Below are 18,675 nucleotides of genomic sequence, written 5' to 3'. Positions count from 1 at the left end.
TTAATCTGTGAATTTCATCGTGAGAGATTGTAAAGTCTGTTGAAATTATGCACCAGCGGACTACATGCAGGTTTTAGTGTTTAATAATATACAAAACCTTACAGCAGTGTAACATTATATAACATTGAAAACACTCAGTACAAATAAAGCAAGTAAATATTTCCAATTTACTTGACGATATACAATCTGGTTATAACTAACCAAAAGTAAAACTGCAGTAACAAATAGTAAAAATAAAACATAATATAAATTAATAATAGTATAACCAAACCATTGTGATGTACCTGTGTTTTTTATTTTCCTGCTATACAGTGTATGGCTATTTTTAATCTTTTTAGTGACAAATAGGGGAATATTTTTCATTGAAGCAAGTAACATAAATGAATTTTGGAGTAATACCTTATTTAATTACACTTTTTTACATATTTACATATGAATAATAAACCGTGATATGTACATCGTATTTTGTAAAGTTGATGATATTAAACTGTCCACATATGTTATCTTGTCGCTTCGTTTTCGTTCCGTTGTTCCTTGTACAATTGCTGAAGGTGTTTCACCGTGTCCATGTCCAACAAGGGTTGTCTGTTGAAGTTTTTAAGGTCCACGACTTCCTCCTGCTGTGGCAGCGCCGCCACAGAGGTCTTCCATGTCTGCAGCCATCCCATCGGGGTATCGGGAACCTTCCACTTTTTCTGAGATTTCAGAGGTTTCGGTGCCAACCCTGATCCTAGCACAGGGACATGTCGCTTCTTGCTGGATCCCTCTGCATCAGGACCCAGTGGCTGCGTACGGGTCTGTGGACCCAGCTCCAATTGTAGCTGAAAGTCTGCATTGGGCCCAACACGGAACCCTATGCCCACTCGAGAGTCCGTACCTGAATCCAAAGTATAACAATTACCATAACCCTCTGGACATCATTGATGAAAGTTTTATTCAATAAATGTAACTCCTTACGCTATCAGATCATTGGCTGGGGCTCAGAGGTTTAAAGTGATGGCTCATAAAATAAATGTTACATTAATTTTATTTCAAGAGTAATAGTGGATTATTACATCATTACTGATGATCATTTCCCTAAACCATCCTCAGAGAAAAAAAAAAGCATTTGGTTCCTGGTCATGATGGGATCCCTGGGAATAAAAGAGCTGATACCCTGGACAACTAGGACTAAGCGTCTAATATGATGGGTCCCTAACGTTTCTGTGGCATTCCAAGGTGTGAATCCTTTAAGGATGTCTCGAAATGGGTTCATGCTGAGCATGAGAGAAGGTGGAGGTTGCGTCCGGGTATGAGAATGAGCAGAATGGTACTTCAGTTGCCTTTCTCCAGGGTAGCGTCTGACCTTCTCTCACTAAGTAGATGTCTTCTCGGGTTATAGGTCTGATCATGGGACATGGTCACCTGAGGAAGCATCTTCACAGAGTCTGCATCCTTCAGGAGGATCCGCTCTGTAGAATTTGTGATAAACACTAGGAAGCTGCTGAACATCTACTCTTTGATTGTCCTGCAATAACAAGGGAGTGGTATGCCATCTTTATTAGTTTGAACAAGAGTGGTGAATTTCCCCAAGAGGACCTGATATGTTTGTTTTTGGCGGTTTGTGGAACTGCTGAAACTGTAGACTGGTTGGCCTCATGGTGTGCTTCCGGGTGCACAAAAGGTCCTTGAGGCTTAAGTGCATCGCAATAGGCCACCCCATAGAAGAAGAAGGACGAAAGCGAAATTGTACAGAAGGAATCTAACGAAAGTGAAATGGTGAAATAACCAAGGAGGAGTTCAGGAAGGAGTTTAAATCAAATATAACTACAAGGATGTCTGAGGTGGGGAAAGCTTGTGGAAGGAAAGTACATCTAGTGGTTAGAAACATAACTGGAGGAAAGGAGAGATTGTATATATAATGGCAAAGTTGCAGGATGAACGACTCGTAGAGCTGGCAAGATACTACAAGTGGTAAAGAAAGGCTTGGGCATGTTGTGGAACACTGCAGCAGAGCAATGCCCAGCTGTCCGTACTGTGCTGATAATATAAATATAACAAGTGTGAAAATAAGAAATTAGTGTGGCAAACTGTGGGAGAAAGGCTCAAACAGGTGACCAGCATGGCGGAGTTGTGAAAAGACACAATTAATGAATTAACTATGGAGCTTAGAATGTTTTATTGCATGCCAGAGGAATAGATGAAAGGGTGAATGATGGATGGATGAGTTAAGAACTTGATAATCCTGAGCACAAAGGGTGGGGTAAATAGAGAAATATGTAAGGTTTAGACTCAGAAAGATAGGTTCCATAATTGATGTACGAGATGAAAGAAGCCTGGAGAGTAAGATTTGGAACCAGGGTTTCGGTCTAACATCTTTGCCTACAGTAGAACTATCCTGTTTATTGACGCTGTTGTAAAATAAAAATGATTTTAACATTAAAAAACAGGCTTTTTTCAGTAAAAATTCAACAAATACGGGAACAAAGTTTTGGAAAATACTACCTCTTACGATTAAAAATTAATCGGATCAGAATACATTTGAAAAGGCATTGAAATCTTTTCTGTTGAATAACCCTTACTATTCATGTCATAAGTTTTTGGATAAATAGAGCATGCTATGGTAATTAAGATCATTGACATAAAATTATTTATATTAAATATTTGACACAATTTATGTACATGATTTTGTGCTGAATAAACAAAAACATTTTGACTTGACATGTGGATTGTTAAAAATGCTTCAAAATCTCATATAACATTTTTTTAAGTGTAGCTATTTTGCCAATCCTTTAAAGGAATAACAGCAGTGCAGTTGATGTTTGTCAGGATTTATAAAACTATTTCAAATAAACGAATCATTAGTAATGTTGTGACTGTATTTGGTTCATACCAATTGTTTATAAATAAGAAAGATGCTTTCTGTTTATCAAAAATAACAAAACAAATTTTAAAGTTCTTGACAAACTATACTGAGACCTACACATAATTAACACAAACATTAGAAAGTGTTTAAACTGTTTTATTGGACAATAAATGTATTTTCAAGAAAACTTACAATAAATTGTTATAGAACAAAATTTGTATGTGCAAAATAAAACCTTTAATGCAATTTGTATCAGTATAATTTTCATAGTAAAAGTAATTAAATGTTTAAGACTATTGCATAATCAGACAGCTATTGCACATTACATGGTATTGATTTGTGAATTGCATTTGGCAGAAGCATTATAAGAATATGCTCTGAAAGCAATGGTGGGTAGTTATCAGAATTCTGGTCGGACTTAAATGCAAAATGTTAAAGGTTACACAATTCTTCTTGAAAAACACGTCTTAAGATCACATAATAAGATGAGAAAAGCATTATATACCTTCCCAGGCAATTGAGAAATTTTGCTCGTTTCGTTTTTTTACTCCAATTTTGTCAATGATCGAAACATTGTAAATTTAAGAAGAATGAGTTGAGATGGACTAACAAAAGTCACAAGAGTACTATTAGGTGAGAACCCAAACTGAAATCCAAATAACAACACATGATAAATAACATGTACATTTGACGTGAATTGTGATGATAACAAAAATCAAAGAGTAGATCTACAAATAGCAGGACAATAACTATTGGGGAGTCCTGTAACATCAATTAGGACTTAATTAATTGACAAAAGACAAAGTCTACCCTTTGAATGGTATATTGCTTTGGCTAATTGAAGAGCAAGTGGCTGCATGGTCTTTGAATGCCTTGAGCCTAAGTTAGAGACAACACCAGTTGTAATCCTATCTGTGATATCAGTACTATCTACCGCCTACTCTACTGTCTTTCTTACTTATTCTGTTTGATGCAATCCTTGCAGAATACTGTGACTAAAAGGAATAGGAAGAATAACGCTAAATGGGAATCTGGTTTTCTTAAAAGTTATAAATCGCCTTTTTTCTCAATTCACTCTATCTTACCTTTGAATACTGGGGGGATGTTTGTGTAGAGAAAGGATAACAGAGTGGGCAACTCCTCTGGAACAAAAAGGCTCGCTGCCAACCCTGAAAAAAATAAACAAATGCTCAAGACGTCATATCTCATCTGTACCAGTTCAAGCCAAGTTGAACCCTATAGCCCAGAGGTTTTTTCTTCATGTTGCATCAAAAGTTGGAATTCTTAGATTTTTATAGTGGACAAGAATAATCATATAAATCTTCTTCGTACTTAACAAAATTGTTGTGACATTTGTTTTCATGATTTTTTTATTTTCTTCTGTAAAGGTTTCAGTAAAAAATATGTAGGAGAAACTGATAAGAAACAAAACATCTTTCTTTGTGTAAAGTTTGTTATTGACGATGGAAGGTTTGAAAGGATCAGAGAATTTCGGACATTTGCCATCGTTATAGCCTTTACCTTTTATAACCTATAACGATGGCAAATGTCTGAAATTCTGACATCTCTCTTACTCTGTTATGTCTGTTTAGATATTCCATATCACAAACACTGTTGTAAGTGTTGGCCCTATTCGTGTTTTTGAACTTCACATTTCAAGTGGTTGGTATGAATGCATTTCAAACTACAGTGATTCAGTGACATTGTCAGATAACAATATTGTAGTTATTGGGTTTAGTCACTGATTCGTGACAGATTCGCACATGTCCAACAGACAATTCACATTTTTTACATTGTTTCAAAGTAAGTCCGATTTTTTTCTGCCAGTTTGCCATTGTTGTACTGTACACTTTTTTAAAAGCAGTACAAATTCAAACATTCCAAAATTAAACTCCCAGAATATTACATAGTGTGAGAAAGTTTTTGATTATGATTATGAGAAAATTATAAGAAATCTTAAAGAAAGAAATCTAAATGCTTTGGCCCTCTTTGAGCATTCAGCAGTTGTACATAAATAAAATTGTGTAGACTCTGACAGTATTCATGGTGTCCTGATTACACAATTAGTGATGACCTGCAATTGTAAGTAGATCAGCATTTTATATTGAAATCAAATCATGCTACATTCCACTTGGATCAATCTACATATTAATTTCACAAATAAAACAGTTTGAATATGTTACTGTATTATATAACTTACCAAGCGAAGAAAGCAACAAAGCGGTACGAAATACAAACACCTTCATCATCACATGTTTGGGACAAGTGAAACTCTGGACATCAGAGCGGCCCTACTGTTCTGCTTTCACTTCTGGGCTTCTCTCCCTCCCAGCCTGTCCCTCCCTCCCCCTCTTGTTGACAGCCATATCATTGACCTTGTGCCTAGCATTCCTTCATCTTCCTCCAGTAGGTCTTGTGTAAGCATGACCTTGACCTAACACTGATCCTGTTCTAGTTCAAGTTTGCCATTTCCCTATACCGCTATCCATCCCACCTTATGTTAATAACTTTCTGCTTTTACTTTTAACAAGACATGTTCTACTTCCTTCATTCTGTGTACTAGTTCTCTATGTATGAAATTTTCCAAAATTTGGTACATTCTTTCCTTTGGCAAAACACTACTCTTAATATCAATACTAACAATTTTTTATTCTAGATTAATATTTTTTGGAGTACTTATAACTTCAATTGAATTTTCAAAAAATGTCAAAATGAATTTTGCTTCAATAACTCGTATGTGTAAAGTATGCCCTTTAAACTGTTAACAATCCAGCAACAACTATTAATTCCAAAAATGTGTAATAACTTTTTTATAAAATGTTGTAATTTTAGGTAATAACAATAATATTTGGTTACAAAAATAAAATTGTACTTTTAAATTTATCGATAAGTTTTACAAAAGTTTTCATCAAAATCTGATAATCTTTATCAATTTGAATAGAATCTGTAACTCTATTATGGTTTCAAAATTGTTTTTGTAACTATTTTTAAATACATTCAATCTATTTGGACTACCTTCTTCTTATACTATAAAATTATAAGTGTTGCCTAAATATTAGGATTAGTCTTTTATAACCTATTAGTTTTTCTAAAAACCTGTTTTTTTAATATCCTTAAAAATGAACACTGTGCATTTGGGTATAGTTTACATGAACTACACTTTATTGATTGCTCAAAATTGGTTTGTTATTTTGGCTTAGTTAATCCCAAAATAAATATTATCAATGAATGCAACAATGGCTTTTTTGGATCGTTAGAATATATTTGAATACACAAAATAGGCTAAAATGTGTGAGAATGTAGTAAAAAACGCATTAGAAAATATATTGCCATAAATTTTGCTTATGCCAATTGCCCAGGGCTTAGACAATAGCCCAGCTACTATTTGAAAATGATCTAAAGAAATTTTGCTATTGATTTTTAAGTTTGTTTCCAATTAGTTTAATTATGTATTTGTAAAAATAGATTAATTAATTAATTTCCATATTATATAGCCCTTGAACTGCGGATTGACTAATAACAATAACTACGTATTATTGTCAAACAGTTTAAACTGTAGTCATACACTATTATAGTTTCGAATTTTTATTGTCATTAGATAATGAATTATTAAAAGTTGAAACTACAGTAAGTAGTGTATGGCTACAGTTTGAACTGTTTGACAAAGGTATTTAGTTTATTGTTATTATATTAATTAACATCAATTAAAGAATAAAATATGTTTTATTGACTACGGATTGTGTGAAAGTATTATCATAGTAATGATCATTGTTCCGTGATTTTCTAAAAACAACAAACACAATTTTGTCAAACTAAAAGCATTTTTTTAATTACAAAAAAATGTGTGTATATATGACAACTTGTGTACAATGTTCCGGAACTGGAAAATACACTAATTGCTTCAATGTGTAACAAACAACTGTCCCTGTTGACAGAGTTGTCAACAGAGGTGAAAGTCGCATTGTTCATAGCCAGTGGCTGGGGTAATATCGTAGAACGTTGGGGACCAGTGTAATCATAGACATCAACGGGACAACCTCAACAATGACGGAAGTTGCGGCAGCCAACATCTAAACCTCAAACTACTTATGATACCGCTTAAATAACAATATCCTCCTGGTTATCTACGGTCTTGTTTCATGCTGTGATATAACACTCCTAGTCTTTCAAAATACATTTGTAAAATAAACTAAAAACTGGCAAATAATGTGTAAAAACTAAAAAGATATTTTGTTCGTTTACTGTATTTTTGGTTTTATATGAGATAAGTAATTTTTTTTTTAATTATGGTTAAATTTAAAATGTGATTGAAATGAAAACACCATTTTGTTCCAGAGGTCCACATAGTACATAAATGTAGTTCTTGTTAATCTAAAATTCTTTAGGACAGTGGTTTTCAATCTGTTGGTTTGATGACCCTCTTATGTGCTTGAACTTTCCAGTATGCTGGAAGTGAGAAGGGAGAGAAGTGTTGATTTTCCATGAGAATGTTTCCAAAGGCTCTTCTCCGAAAACGTGGATGATCAAATTTAAGAATCTTTCTGGATGCAAATAAACCTAACTTAAATAATGTTATAGTGGTATTAAAAAAAAACATACCCACGTATGATATTGTAAAAGCTAGTTCGCTTTACCCACAAGTTTGCTTAGCCATCTACATTTTGGGTTAGCTTACCTAGTCTTTTGAAAATTTATTCCGTATTAGAAATTCGAAACTATTCATTACTATTGTGTTCTCCAAGGTGCAGTCATCTTAGTCTTTTTCTGAAATAGGAGGAATAGTAAAAATTATTTATAACTGCCATTATTCATAAACTGGACTAAATAAAGTTCTTCAAATTATTATGCAGTTCATTGAGATAAAAAAGTATAAAATAAAAAACAAAATGTTGTGACAAAATAAACACAATGTAATTTTATTTAGACTTATAAGTAGTGTTTTATTATTCATAAAGCTGTGGAGCGATGTTGTTTTTGTGATTGTTGAAGAAAACTTACATATTTGCATAATATGTTACGTATTGTTTATATTTATGAACAATACAGGTTAGAATTTCGTGTTTAACTGACTGATATAGGTAAATCACAATTCATTAAAAATATTAATTTAATTTAATATCTCACTTGCAAGTCTTATCAATTTAAAAATCTTTCATATTGTAAATCTTATTTTTTTATTATGTATGAAATATTTATAATACACAATTATTCAAACTGAAGTATATTCATTAGGTTTGTATAAATATCTCTTCATCACTTAAGAAACAAGGTCGTTATTTCTAGGCAGCTGTTCTTATACTAACCTCAAACCCCTTCATTAACTTCTCTCCCTTTTGGCCAAGTACTGGTATATTGGCAAAAAAGTGCTCTACTGTTAAATAGTGGTACATGTATTCATTGGTAATCGTTCAAAAGGAAAACGTTAAAACTTGAAATTTAGAATGTACTGAATTTGAGAATGTTGAATTTAGCTCCATTTCACCTTCGTCTTATTTCAGCATCTGAAACCTGGCGTGTCACAGACTTGACTCCTGGAATCTGGAGCCATGTTCGTCTGAAGAGATAATAAAAAAGACAGCGATTAACATAACATAACGACCAAGTTTTCTACACATAATGTTCTGGATCTCTTCATACAAACCGACTCTAGAATTCAGGAGTCAAGTCTACAACAGTGTCAGATTTCAGACACTGCAATAAGAGGAAGGTGAACTGTGGAACTAAACTCAATATTATCATTGAATCAATCCTTCCCTCCGTAGCTAAATTATTGAATTCGTGTTAAAATTTTATCAAAGTCGGTTTTAATTTCTGAACAATTTTTGGTATACTAAAATTGTTGGTTTCTTGCTTCACTTGGTACAATAAACATTTTCTTAATGATGTTATTCTTCATAATGAAAGAATCAACTTGAAGTAAAGGAGGAATTAGAGACAATCAAAACCCAGAAGGCTCCCTGTGGTCGGTAACTAGCACCGATCAACAGACTGCTATTAATAAATCATATCCCACCACTGTTAGTTCCTATGTCTGGCCGGCGGATTGTGCTGTGAAGAATGTTTTTCAGTGATATTTCTTTGTTCTATTGTTTCTTTGGAATAAATATTAGTTGTTACTAGTGTGTTTTAAGGGGAGTCGTATGGGCCTATCCCCACAATGTTAATTTGATGAAATTTAGGTACCATTATCTTAAAAAACTATAAATGGTAGCCAGTTAATTCTTTTTTTATTCTGCTCCTTGTACTTTTCTTAACATTTTGAATACAGGGTTATAAAAAAAATCATTTCATATAAACGTGTGAAATTTTTTTTCTTTTAATGCAAAAAATATCATAAAAAATTACAATTTACTCTGATGTATAAAATTAAGTACTGAACATAAGGCAATAATAATGTATTCAAAATGTAGATTATTACTTAGGGAACAAATTAAAAAAAGAATCAACAGGCTCCCTATAATAGTTCTTCAGAAAAGTGTACCTATCGAACAAAAAACATAGATTTACAGAAAACGCATTTGACGTTCATTGTAACCAACTCTATAAAAATACAAAAATAAACTACAGTTAATAGTGTCCAGGGGCATATGCTGGGTTATCTGGATCCTCTTCTTCCTCAAGCAACTCTTCCAGTCTTAATTTGGTTAATTTTGCCCTCTGCCGGCACTTCTTTTCTAATTCCTCGATGGCATTTTTCTGCTTGTCAGATTCGGATCTCATCTTTCTGTTTCATTTGTCTGACCAAATTGTTGTCAGGCTTGTAGCCTAATTATTGTTAAAGCTAAACATCTCACAATATTACCTTGATTGAAGCAAGCAACAGCCTCATATACACCTAGTTCAAGGGTTGACCTTAGCATAAATGTATTTTTAGGAAGTCGAGACCAAAATTATGTTGTTGACGGATTAATTGGGGTTTTATGTACCTCCGTGTAAAACATTTCCTTAGAAGGTCTGGTGAAGCCAAGTCCCTAAATATTGGTTTTATTTTGTCCATTACCACTTTAGGCAGGTGGAAATGATCTTTATGATCATAGGCCTCCTTATTGGCCATCGCTCTCTGGTACTTGCACGTCAAAATCTCTTTGCAATTCTTTAGAAAAACAGCTATAAAAAAAGAACTAACCATCAGAAAATCTTAAGTGAAGTATTTTCTGAAAAAGAATGAAACAGGGAATACAAAATCACAAAAAAACAATTTTTGGTAAAAAAAATTTTTTTGCCCATCCGAGTCCCCTTAATGTTGTGGAAGATAAACATTATATTTCTTCAAATCTTAAATCATCTAATGCTCAAGCATTTTAAACTCTAAAACTCCAACTTAATGCATCAGCTGAAATCTGACTCTGTCACAGATCTGACTACTGTATACACTGGGTGGTAACTGGGTAAATAGACAATGCTCTTTTTTCTTGAATGACTTTTTTGAAAGTCTAGGTGTTTCCAATGTCGAAACGGTTCGAAAGTTTGTTTTGAACGTCTTCGTCACCGACTTTATTGAATCTATCCAGGTAGACTCCATATTTATAAAAAGTATAGAGCTGCAGTAAGTGGAATGAGAAATAGAGCTACATTAAACATTCACATTGAATCAACTCTTCTACCATAGATATGTTGTGTAAAGATGGCAACATTGTCACATGTGGCTTCCAATGGCTGTGTTCCAGTTGTAAATAATAAAAACTTTCCTTCTTGTCTTTTTTTTTAATTTAGGACAAGAAGCTGAGAAACCTGTCTCATTGCACTTAGTTCTAAAAGGAACTTTATGCTCACCTCCAGATCGATGGGACATTCAGGATGGGTAAGGTTGGGGGGCAGTCATGTCACCTTGGGAGAAGGAAAGGTCAGCTCTGTTCCTGCTTCTGCAGTTAATGCAAGAAAGGAGTAGCACTCCCTCTTGTTCAGAAGTAATGACCTTGAACACTGAGGGAACTCAAACCACTCCAACAGTCATTCTCCGCAGTAGACTAAACCTACTGATACAACCTTCCACCTTGATATCTCGACATTTTTTTTTTAGTGATGTGTCGCTCCTGAATACCTATAGGGATGCTCAGATTTAAAGGAGAAATCAGTTTTTGCTATACCCAATCTAGGTTTAACCAGAAGGTATAAAGCAGCCAGAAATGAACCTTCCTTCTGGTGACTAAAGTTTGATATCCTTAACGAATCAAACATCTGTTCCAGGCTCGATAACACGCGTGCTGTTCGACTCGGCTGGTGACCATGTGCTGACTGCGGGGGAGAAGCATGTCCGAGTGTTCCACAACGTGACTGGACGCCGCACCGCAATAGCCTCTGCGCGGCTGCGTCTCTCCATGGCCAACAATTCTGCGGCCACAAAGGAACGCCTGGAGGGAATCATTTCTACTGCAGAAACTTTCCTCAAGAGCCTGAAGGAGCCTTTGGTCACAAAAGCAAAGTGAAGCCACAAAGTAGCCTTTCATAACAATACAAATGCCGATTGTATTAATAAATAAATAACTTTTGTAACTTTTTATACAGTTTGAAAATCTGAAGATGTATTTTAATAATAATAGTGTTATCCTATCAAACTGAGACAAATAATTTGTCCACCAGTTAAAATTTGTTGTTTTGGTTTATTTAACAGTTTGCTATCACAATTGTGTTCCTTTTTAAGAGTTATATCAACTCATTTTCCTCAGTAATTCCAAGTATTTTAATTGCATTTATGTATGTTTGTGTTTTTATTGCATGCTCACTGTTTTTCATTGATATGATTTTAGCACTAAAATCTCCCTTGCGTTCCATATTTTGGATATGATTAAGTCTTATTAAGTTAAAAATATGTAAATCACTCAATTGCAGTGTTATTACAGTAGGACTGTTATCAAACTCTTTTTGTATATAGGGATTGTGCAAGTACGGTAATTTTGAATTTTGATTTAACTACAAGTAAGAAAAGTCATTGGCTACGATAAAGGTGGTTTTGACTGAATTAATGTTGCTACTCTTTGGATTTTTCACTAAATCAGGTGTTTTACAGCATTTATATTCTCTCTATTATACCAGAAACTAAGAACAGCAGCTACCATCCCAGCCTTTCTGAATGTTTAATATCAGCTGATAGTTTCTATTCATTGTCTCCTCACTAAATCAGGTGTTTGACAGCATTCATTCTCTCTATTATACCAGAAACTAGGAACAGTTGCAACCATCCCAGCCTTTGTGAATGTGTAATATCAGCTGATATTAAATATTTACTGATATTTTCACTAAATCACTTGTTTGACATCATCTATTCACTCAATTATACCAGAAACTAAGGACAGCTGCTACCATCCCTACATTTGTGAATGTATAATATCAGCTGATATTAAATATTTACTGATATTTTCACTAAATCACTTGTTTGACAGCATCTATTCACTCAATTATACCAGAAACTAAGAACAGCTGCAACCATCCCAGCCTTTGTGAATGTGTAATATCCGTTGATAGTTGCTATTCATTGATTTCTTCTCTAAATCAGGTGTTTGAAAATATTTTTTCACTCTATTATACCAGAAACTAAGAACAGTTGCTACCATCTCAGCCTTTGTGAATGTGTAATATCATCTTATATTAAATATTTACTGATATTTTCACTAAATCACTTGTTTGACATCATCTATTCACTCAATTATACCAGAAACTAAGAACAGTTGCTACCATCCCAGCCTTTGTGAATGTGTAATATCATCTTATATTAAATATTTACTGATATTTTCACTAAATCAGGTGTTTGAAAGCATTTTTTCACTCTTTTATACCAGAAACTAAGAACAGCTGCTACCATCCCTACCCTTGTGAATGTGTAATATCAGCTGATATTAAATATTTACTGATATTTTCACTAAATCACTTGTTTGACATCATCTATTCACTCAATTATACCAGAAACTAAGAACAGCTGCTACCATCCCTACCTTTGTGAATGTGTAATATCAGCTGATATTAAATATTTACTGATATTTTCACTAAATCATTTGTTTTATAACATCTGTTCACTCTTTTATACCAGAAATTAAGAACAGCTGCTACCATCCCTACCCTTGTGAATGTGTAATATCAGCTGATATTAAATATTTACTGATATTTTCACTAAATCACTTTGTTTTATAACATCTGTTCACTCTTTTATACCAGAAACTAAGAACAGCTGCAACCATTCCAGCCTTTGTGAATGTGTAATATCCGTTGATAGTTGCTATTCATTGATTTCTTCTCTAAATCAGGTGTTTGAAAGCATTTTTTCACTCTTTTATACCAGAAATTAAGAACAGCTGCTACCATCCCTACCCTTGTGAATGTGTAATATCAGCTGATATTAAATATTTACTGATATTTTCACTAAATCACTTGTTTGACATCATCTATTCACTCAATTATACCAGAAACTAAGAACAGCTGCTACCATCCCTACCTTTGTGAATGTGTAATATCAGCTGATATTAAATATTTACTGATATTTTCACTAAATCATTTGTTTTATAACATCTATTCACTCTATTATACCAAAACTAAGAACAGCTGCTACCATTCCAGCCTTTGTGAATGTTTAATATCAGCTGATAGTTTCTATTAGTTGATTTCTTTACTAAATCAGGTGTTTGACAGCATTTATTCAAGACCTTTGTAAATGTAATATCAGCTCATAGTGGCTCTTAAGGGACAACTTTCCTTATACCTCCTGCCAGTGGTCCGCAACTCATCATTCCCTATGCTGCTGTAGGAGCTCGAATATTGGTCTAGTTGGTAATAATCTCACTCAGCCCAGTGTGCCGAGTTCTTGGTATCAGCAAGAGGAGCGGGCGATCTTCACTCTTCTGATCGGTTGTGATGGAGGGAAAGGTCGGCTCGTTTTTTATCTCTGGCAGACACTCTTGTTGTAGTGCAAACCCTCTCCTGAGTAGTCTTTCTGTTCTCATATCATAATATTCTAAATAATGTATTAGGCGTTCAACAGCTGACTTTACATGATTCTCCAAGGATGAGTACTTTTCCTCTTCGGCAAAGTCAGAATCTAAATAGCCAGGCATGACTTTTATCTATTCAGTTTTCTTCTTCTTCCTCCTTGACCTTCACCTTTTTCCAGTCTGAGGTCATGTTCAGCTTTCATCTCATACTCAGAATCAACCGTGTGAATGCACAATTTCATAATCCTCTTGTTTCTTGAATTTCACAGCCTGGTAGGCTAGCATCTCTCTACAACTGAGATATTCCTATAAGGAGGTACAGAAAAAATGGAAATACGTGATGATATATTGCTACTTAATTACATTGATCACAAATAATGGAGAACATTGATATATTACGGGTTATTGGTTATTATAAGGAAATATGAATATGGTCAGGGAGGTTGCAATAACAGTACCCAGCCTCCTCTGCAGCAGCCTAGGCTTGGTGTGGTGGTGCCAGTGGCAGTGACAGTGAAGCTTTAGGCCAGGCACAGAATGTAATGACTGGAATTTTATATCTAGTAATATTTTATTTCATGTTCAAATTTTAACAGCTGTAAAACATTGTGCTTCAATTTAATGCTACCAAATTAATGATGAGTTAAATAAGTTTTATTTTTATTGTAATGCAGTTATTGTCATATTTGGTTATGGTGTTACATCTCAAATTTGTACCATAAATTTCGTAAATCAACATTTGCTACAGATTTAAATGTTATTTCGCATACTTTGCCCAGCTTTTTAACAATAATATAATATTTTTTTTATAACATTGCCAAATATTTGAGTTATGTTTACATGGCACTAATAAAAAAAGCTTTAGATGTATGGTCGAGTTCATTATAGCTTTGAGCAGGACTTGTATGTTAAAGGCTTGTATAGTAATAAATTGTACTGTTGTCTTGTTTATTTCCATGTGAATGAGGCAAAATAGAGACAACAATATGTCAGCTATATCAAGTATTTTATTATATGATTTTATCAAATATTCCAAAATGGTTCAATAATTTTTAGTGTTACAGTAACAATCTGTCACTGCCTATTTCCATTATGAAACATGCCACAGAGCATCTTAAGTTTCAGAGAGTGGACTAAACAAGAAACCTGCGCCATGTCTCACTGTGGTTGAGGGTTTCTTTTTAAATATAAAAATCCTATTTTATTTAGTGATTAGATTGACACCTTTGTTCCAGGAATGAGACTACGTCAAGTGTGAGAGTTCAACTCTGAGCTGTTTCACTTGAATTGTATTTTAACCAATGGAGTGAAAGTCGACTAGTTAGTACAGAATACAACTTGAAATAGGTTTATTTTTAATACAATAAAGTGTGAATTAATATTAATCAAGTGTTTTTATATGAGTAAGACTGAATAAAAGTTATATTGTTTAACAGTTTTGCGTTTAATTTCATAACCTCTTATACAGTTTTGCGTGTAGCTTAATTTGGAAACATTGACATAGTATCTGGAATTATGGGAAGGATAAATTTGAAAAGTTGTTTAGTACAAATATAATACTCAGAGGAATTTTTTTTTTAACTTGTACCAGAATGCATGTTTAACATTTTCACTTTTAGTGTGTTATCTATATACTTGTATGTTCAAGGGCTGTTTTTTTTCAACCTCCTATCTCATATCCTGTCATGACAATCAGACACGTGGCAGGTTCGTGTGGTGTGCAGTAGTTGATTGCACATATTTCCCAGTACAACATTTATCACTGCAGGGTTTGAGTAGCTAGTTTGTGCTGAGCACCAGTTGCATAAACATGGCCGCTTCTTGAGGAGTGTTATTTGTTTCTTGCAAGCAGAATGACATAGTGGAGCAGAAATCCATCAGAGAATGAGTTGTGATTACGTAGAAAACATTATGAGTGATGGTGTTGTACGTGAATGGTGTACAAAGCCAAAGATGTTGACTGACACCCACAAAAATCACCGAATAGCTTCAGTTTTGACATTCCTTGAATTGATCTATGTTTAGAATTTTGACATGATTTACGCACTTGATTCACAAGTTTATTAACTGACGAAAGAAACTTAAGCTGGGTTATGTCCGGAGGAACATTTTGTAATTTTAACAATGTTAAAAACTTCAGAAAAGTGCGTTGTGTAATAACAAAATACAGTTTTCTGAAATTTTTGTTCATGTTTTCAGATTTCACTGTAAGTATTTACTTTAGATTTTTATAGACAGTGGGCAATCTTGATTTGAAATACGTCAGTTATACCAATTATTTATTTAATAAATGTTTGTGCAAAGATATACGATTATTGTTATGTGTCTTTACTTTTGTGTAGGATACACTATGTACATTGTTGAGTATTATATAAAAATTAACAGAATAAAAAATGCACGCTCCTTGTATGGCTATTATCACATTCTTCTATATTACAAAAATATAGTTTTTTAATAAATTATTAATAATATCAAGCTTTCAATGTTTTAAGTACAATTTAAATTATATTATTCAACTACTTATATGTTGGTTGTTTCTTATTCATATCATTAAGGCTTTAAACTATATAGTTGTGCAGTTATAAGTAAAATAAGAGTTTAATGATTAAATCCACGTCTTATGTATTACAATTTAGGAACAAATATATGTATCTTTTCAATTGTGCAACACGTACACCGTTTAGACTCACTTAGTTACTGTAAACCCTAACATGAACAATTAAACGTTTTTAACTCAATCATAGTACTGGATATTGGTGCATATATAAATGTACATATCAAAGTAAGTAGTTATTGGTAGGATCAGAATCAGAATTATCTTTATTTATAATCATCAAGATTACAAAATAGCATTTAATGGTGTCAACGTTTTAAACAATTACAATAGCCTTTTATTCAAAGGTGGCTGGGTCAGTTCTGGAATGTTCCTTGTAGGAATTCCTCGAGAGAATAAAAAGGTCTGTCCAATAGCCATTTCTTCAACGCTGCTTTCAGTGAGGAGCTTCTCTTGTGTTGCAGTTCTTGTGGTAGCCTATTGAAGAATTTCCTGCCGATGTACGATCAATACTGTATTAGAGAATTTGAAGTTGGTGAAACAGATAGCAACTGGAACAAGAACATCCTGTTTCTATTGAGCTAGCGAGGATACTTCAACCCTTCTTAGAAGATTCCGTAATCAAGAGTACGCTAAAATCATATCTTGTCTACGACTTTCCACTTTATTTTATTTTTTTCTATGGTTGCAATATCAAGGCACATACAAATATAACAGGATTTTGTAACTTCTCATTAAGGCACTTTTTAAAAGGTTAGGATTCCCCAAGTTCAGGGATATGTGTTTTATTTCATTTTAGGTATATTTATGTGCGGAGCATGATCATATAAAATCAATATAAGCGTGAACGGTGGTCGCGGTCACTGAAAAATCAAATTCACAACTTTGATATTACTTCATGCACAGTGAAATACCTTTGTTTCTTTCTGTTACAGATAGAAATAGATGGGAGTTATGTAAAATTGATTCTAGAAATATGAGAAAGAAACAGTAATGAAAGAAATTTATAATTACAAATTTCACCTACTGAACCTCTTTGATGATCAAACTATATTTTTTAACTTATATTTTTATTAAAAATATAAAAAGATGTACAAAAACCATCAAATTATTTTCAGATACAAGTTAAGTAGTGCAAAAATTGTGAATATGGAGAGATTGAGTAATATGAGGGGCAAACTAAATAAGTTATTGTATTAAAAATGACAAAATCATTTAAAATTCTGTAATTAAAATACAGAATTTAATTTTAAAAGAAGTGTATATCCGGAACAAATGGAGCTTCCTGAGCCTAACAACAATGCTGGATGGTTCTGCTACTCAGCAAGGACTCCTATAGGTTAGGGAATGACATAATATTTTGCCTAGTCTCAAACTACTACGAATTTGTCGGCAAAACTTTTCTTGAGCCGGCAAGGTACAAAGCTGACCAACAAATAAACAATCCTGACGAAAAATATTAAAGATTATCCTAAATCTCAATGCTAGAAGAATTGTGTAAAATTTGGGTCAATTAGCAGGTCTCTGTTATGAAAATGAGATTGAGGATGAAGGAGCGTGGAATGTAAGAAGAAAGACTCATTACAATAAATTAAAATACTAAAGTATTCATTACTAAACTGCTTTGGCAAATCTGTCATGAGCATGGACATCATAGCTATATGGAAGACCTCACTTTCATTGATGAACAAAAATTGTAGAATTTGGTTAAACCTGTAGATAATACAAAATCTTTGAATCCTGAGAAATCAAATTCAAAATCTGATTGTTGTTCTTACTGTTTTATTTTAAGCTTGGATGACAACTTGGATATGCTTTTAGGGAAACTACATTACCTACCTAATCAATGAATAAAGCCTAGCAAAATAGCACTATCATCATTAGGAAAGGAGATTTTAACACCAATCTCTTGAGTAACATAAAACCAAAATAATTTTATTCTTTAACCTATTAAAGTACTTAGGCTTTAAAACAGTCATAGCTGATCTAAACAGAATCACAAATACTACAGCAACTCTCATTGAAAACTGTTAGTAAATTTTGAAGTTCACAAAAATAGTGTAATACAGCTATATTTATATAATCTTATCATACAGTAGAAATAGAGCTTACATTTAACAATTGAACTGTTTTTAGAAAAAAAAAGAATCATATTATGTACCAACACAGAAGCCATTAAACGATTTTGATATTTTTATAGAAGCTTAGTAAACAAATTTATTATTTTTTGGCTTAAAAAGAAATTATAGGATGATTAATTAAAATAGAGTCAAATGAATTAATATGACGATGATCTTTAAATCATATTATAAGCATGATTCAATGCTATGCCCACCATTGGCGAACCCAGAAATCTT

The 18,675-nt window shown here is 33.3% G+C and overlaps 2 protein-coding genes across 2 annotated transcripts in view; one reads left to right on the top strand and one right to left on the bottom strand.

The window, feature by feature from the left end:
• The window catches only part of LOC124367285 (transducin beta-like protein 2), a 62,214-nt gene extending 47,015 nt beyond the window's left edge, over positions 1-15,199 (top strand). The window contains exon 5 of the mRNA XM_046823999.1: positions 11,033-15,199. Coding sequence (XP_046679955.1) covers positions 11,033-11,271 — 239 coding nt within the window. The 3' untranslated portion in view covers positions 11,272-15,199. The remainder of the gene's footprint in view (positions 1-11,032) is intronic.
• LOC124367284 lies at positions 378-5,309 on the bottom strand. The gene is made up of 3 exons (XM_046823998.1): positions 5,046-5,309; positions 3,931-4,014; positions 378-877 (listed from the first exon to the last, which is right to left on the bottom strand). The coding sequence occupies exons 1-3, from the start codon at positions 5,092-5,094 to the stop codon at positions 501-503; spliced, it is 510 nt and encodes a 169-aa protein (XP_046679954.1). The 5' UTR covers positions 5,095-5,309; the 3' UTR covers positions 378-500.
• Positions 15,200-18,675: the final 3,476 nt, after the last annotated feature.

This window comes from Homalodisca vitripennis, chromosome 8 (genome assembly GCF_021130785.1).
Source record: "Homalodisca vitripennis isolate AUS2020 chromosome 8, UT_GWSS_2.1, whole genome shotgun sequence".
NCBI lineage: Eukaryota > Metazoa > Arthropoda > Insecta > Hemiptera > Cicadellidae > Homalodisca > Homalodisca vitripennis.
This window is presented reverse-complemented; position numbering and strand designations above follow the sequence as displayed.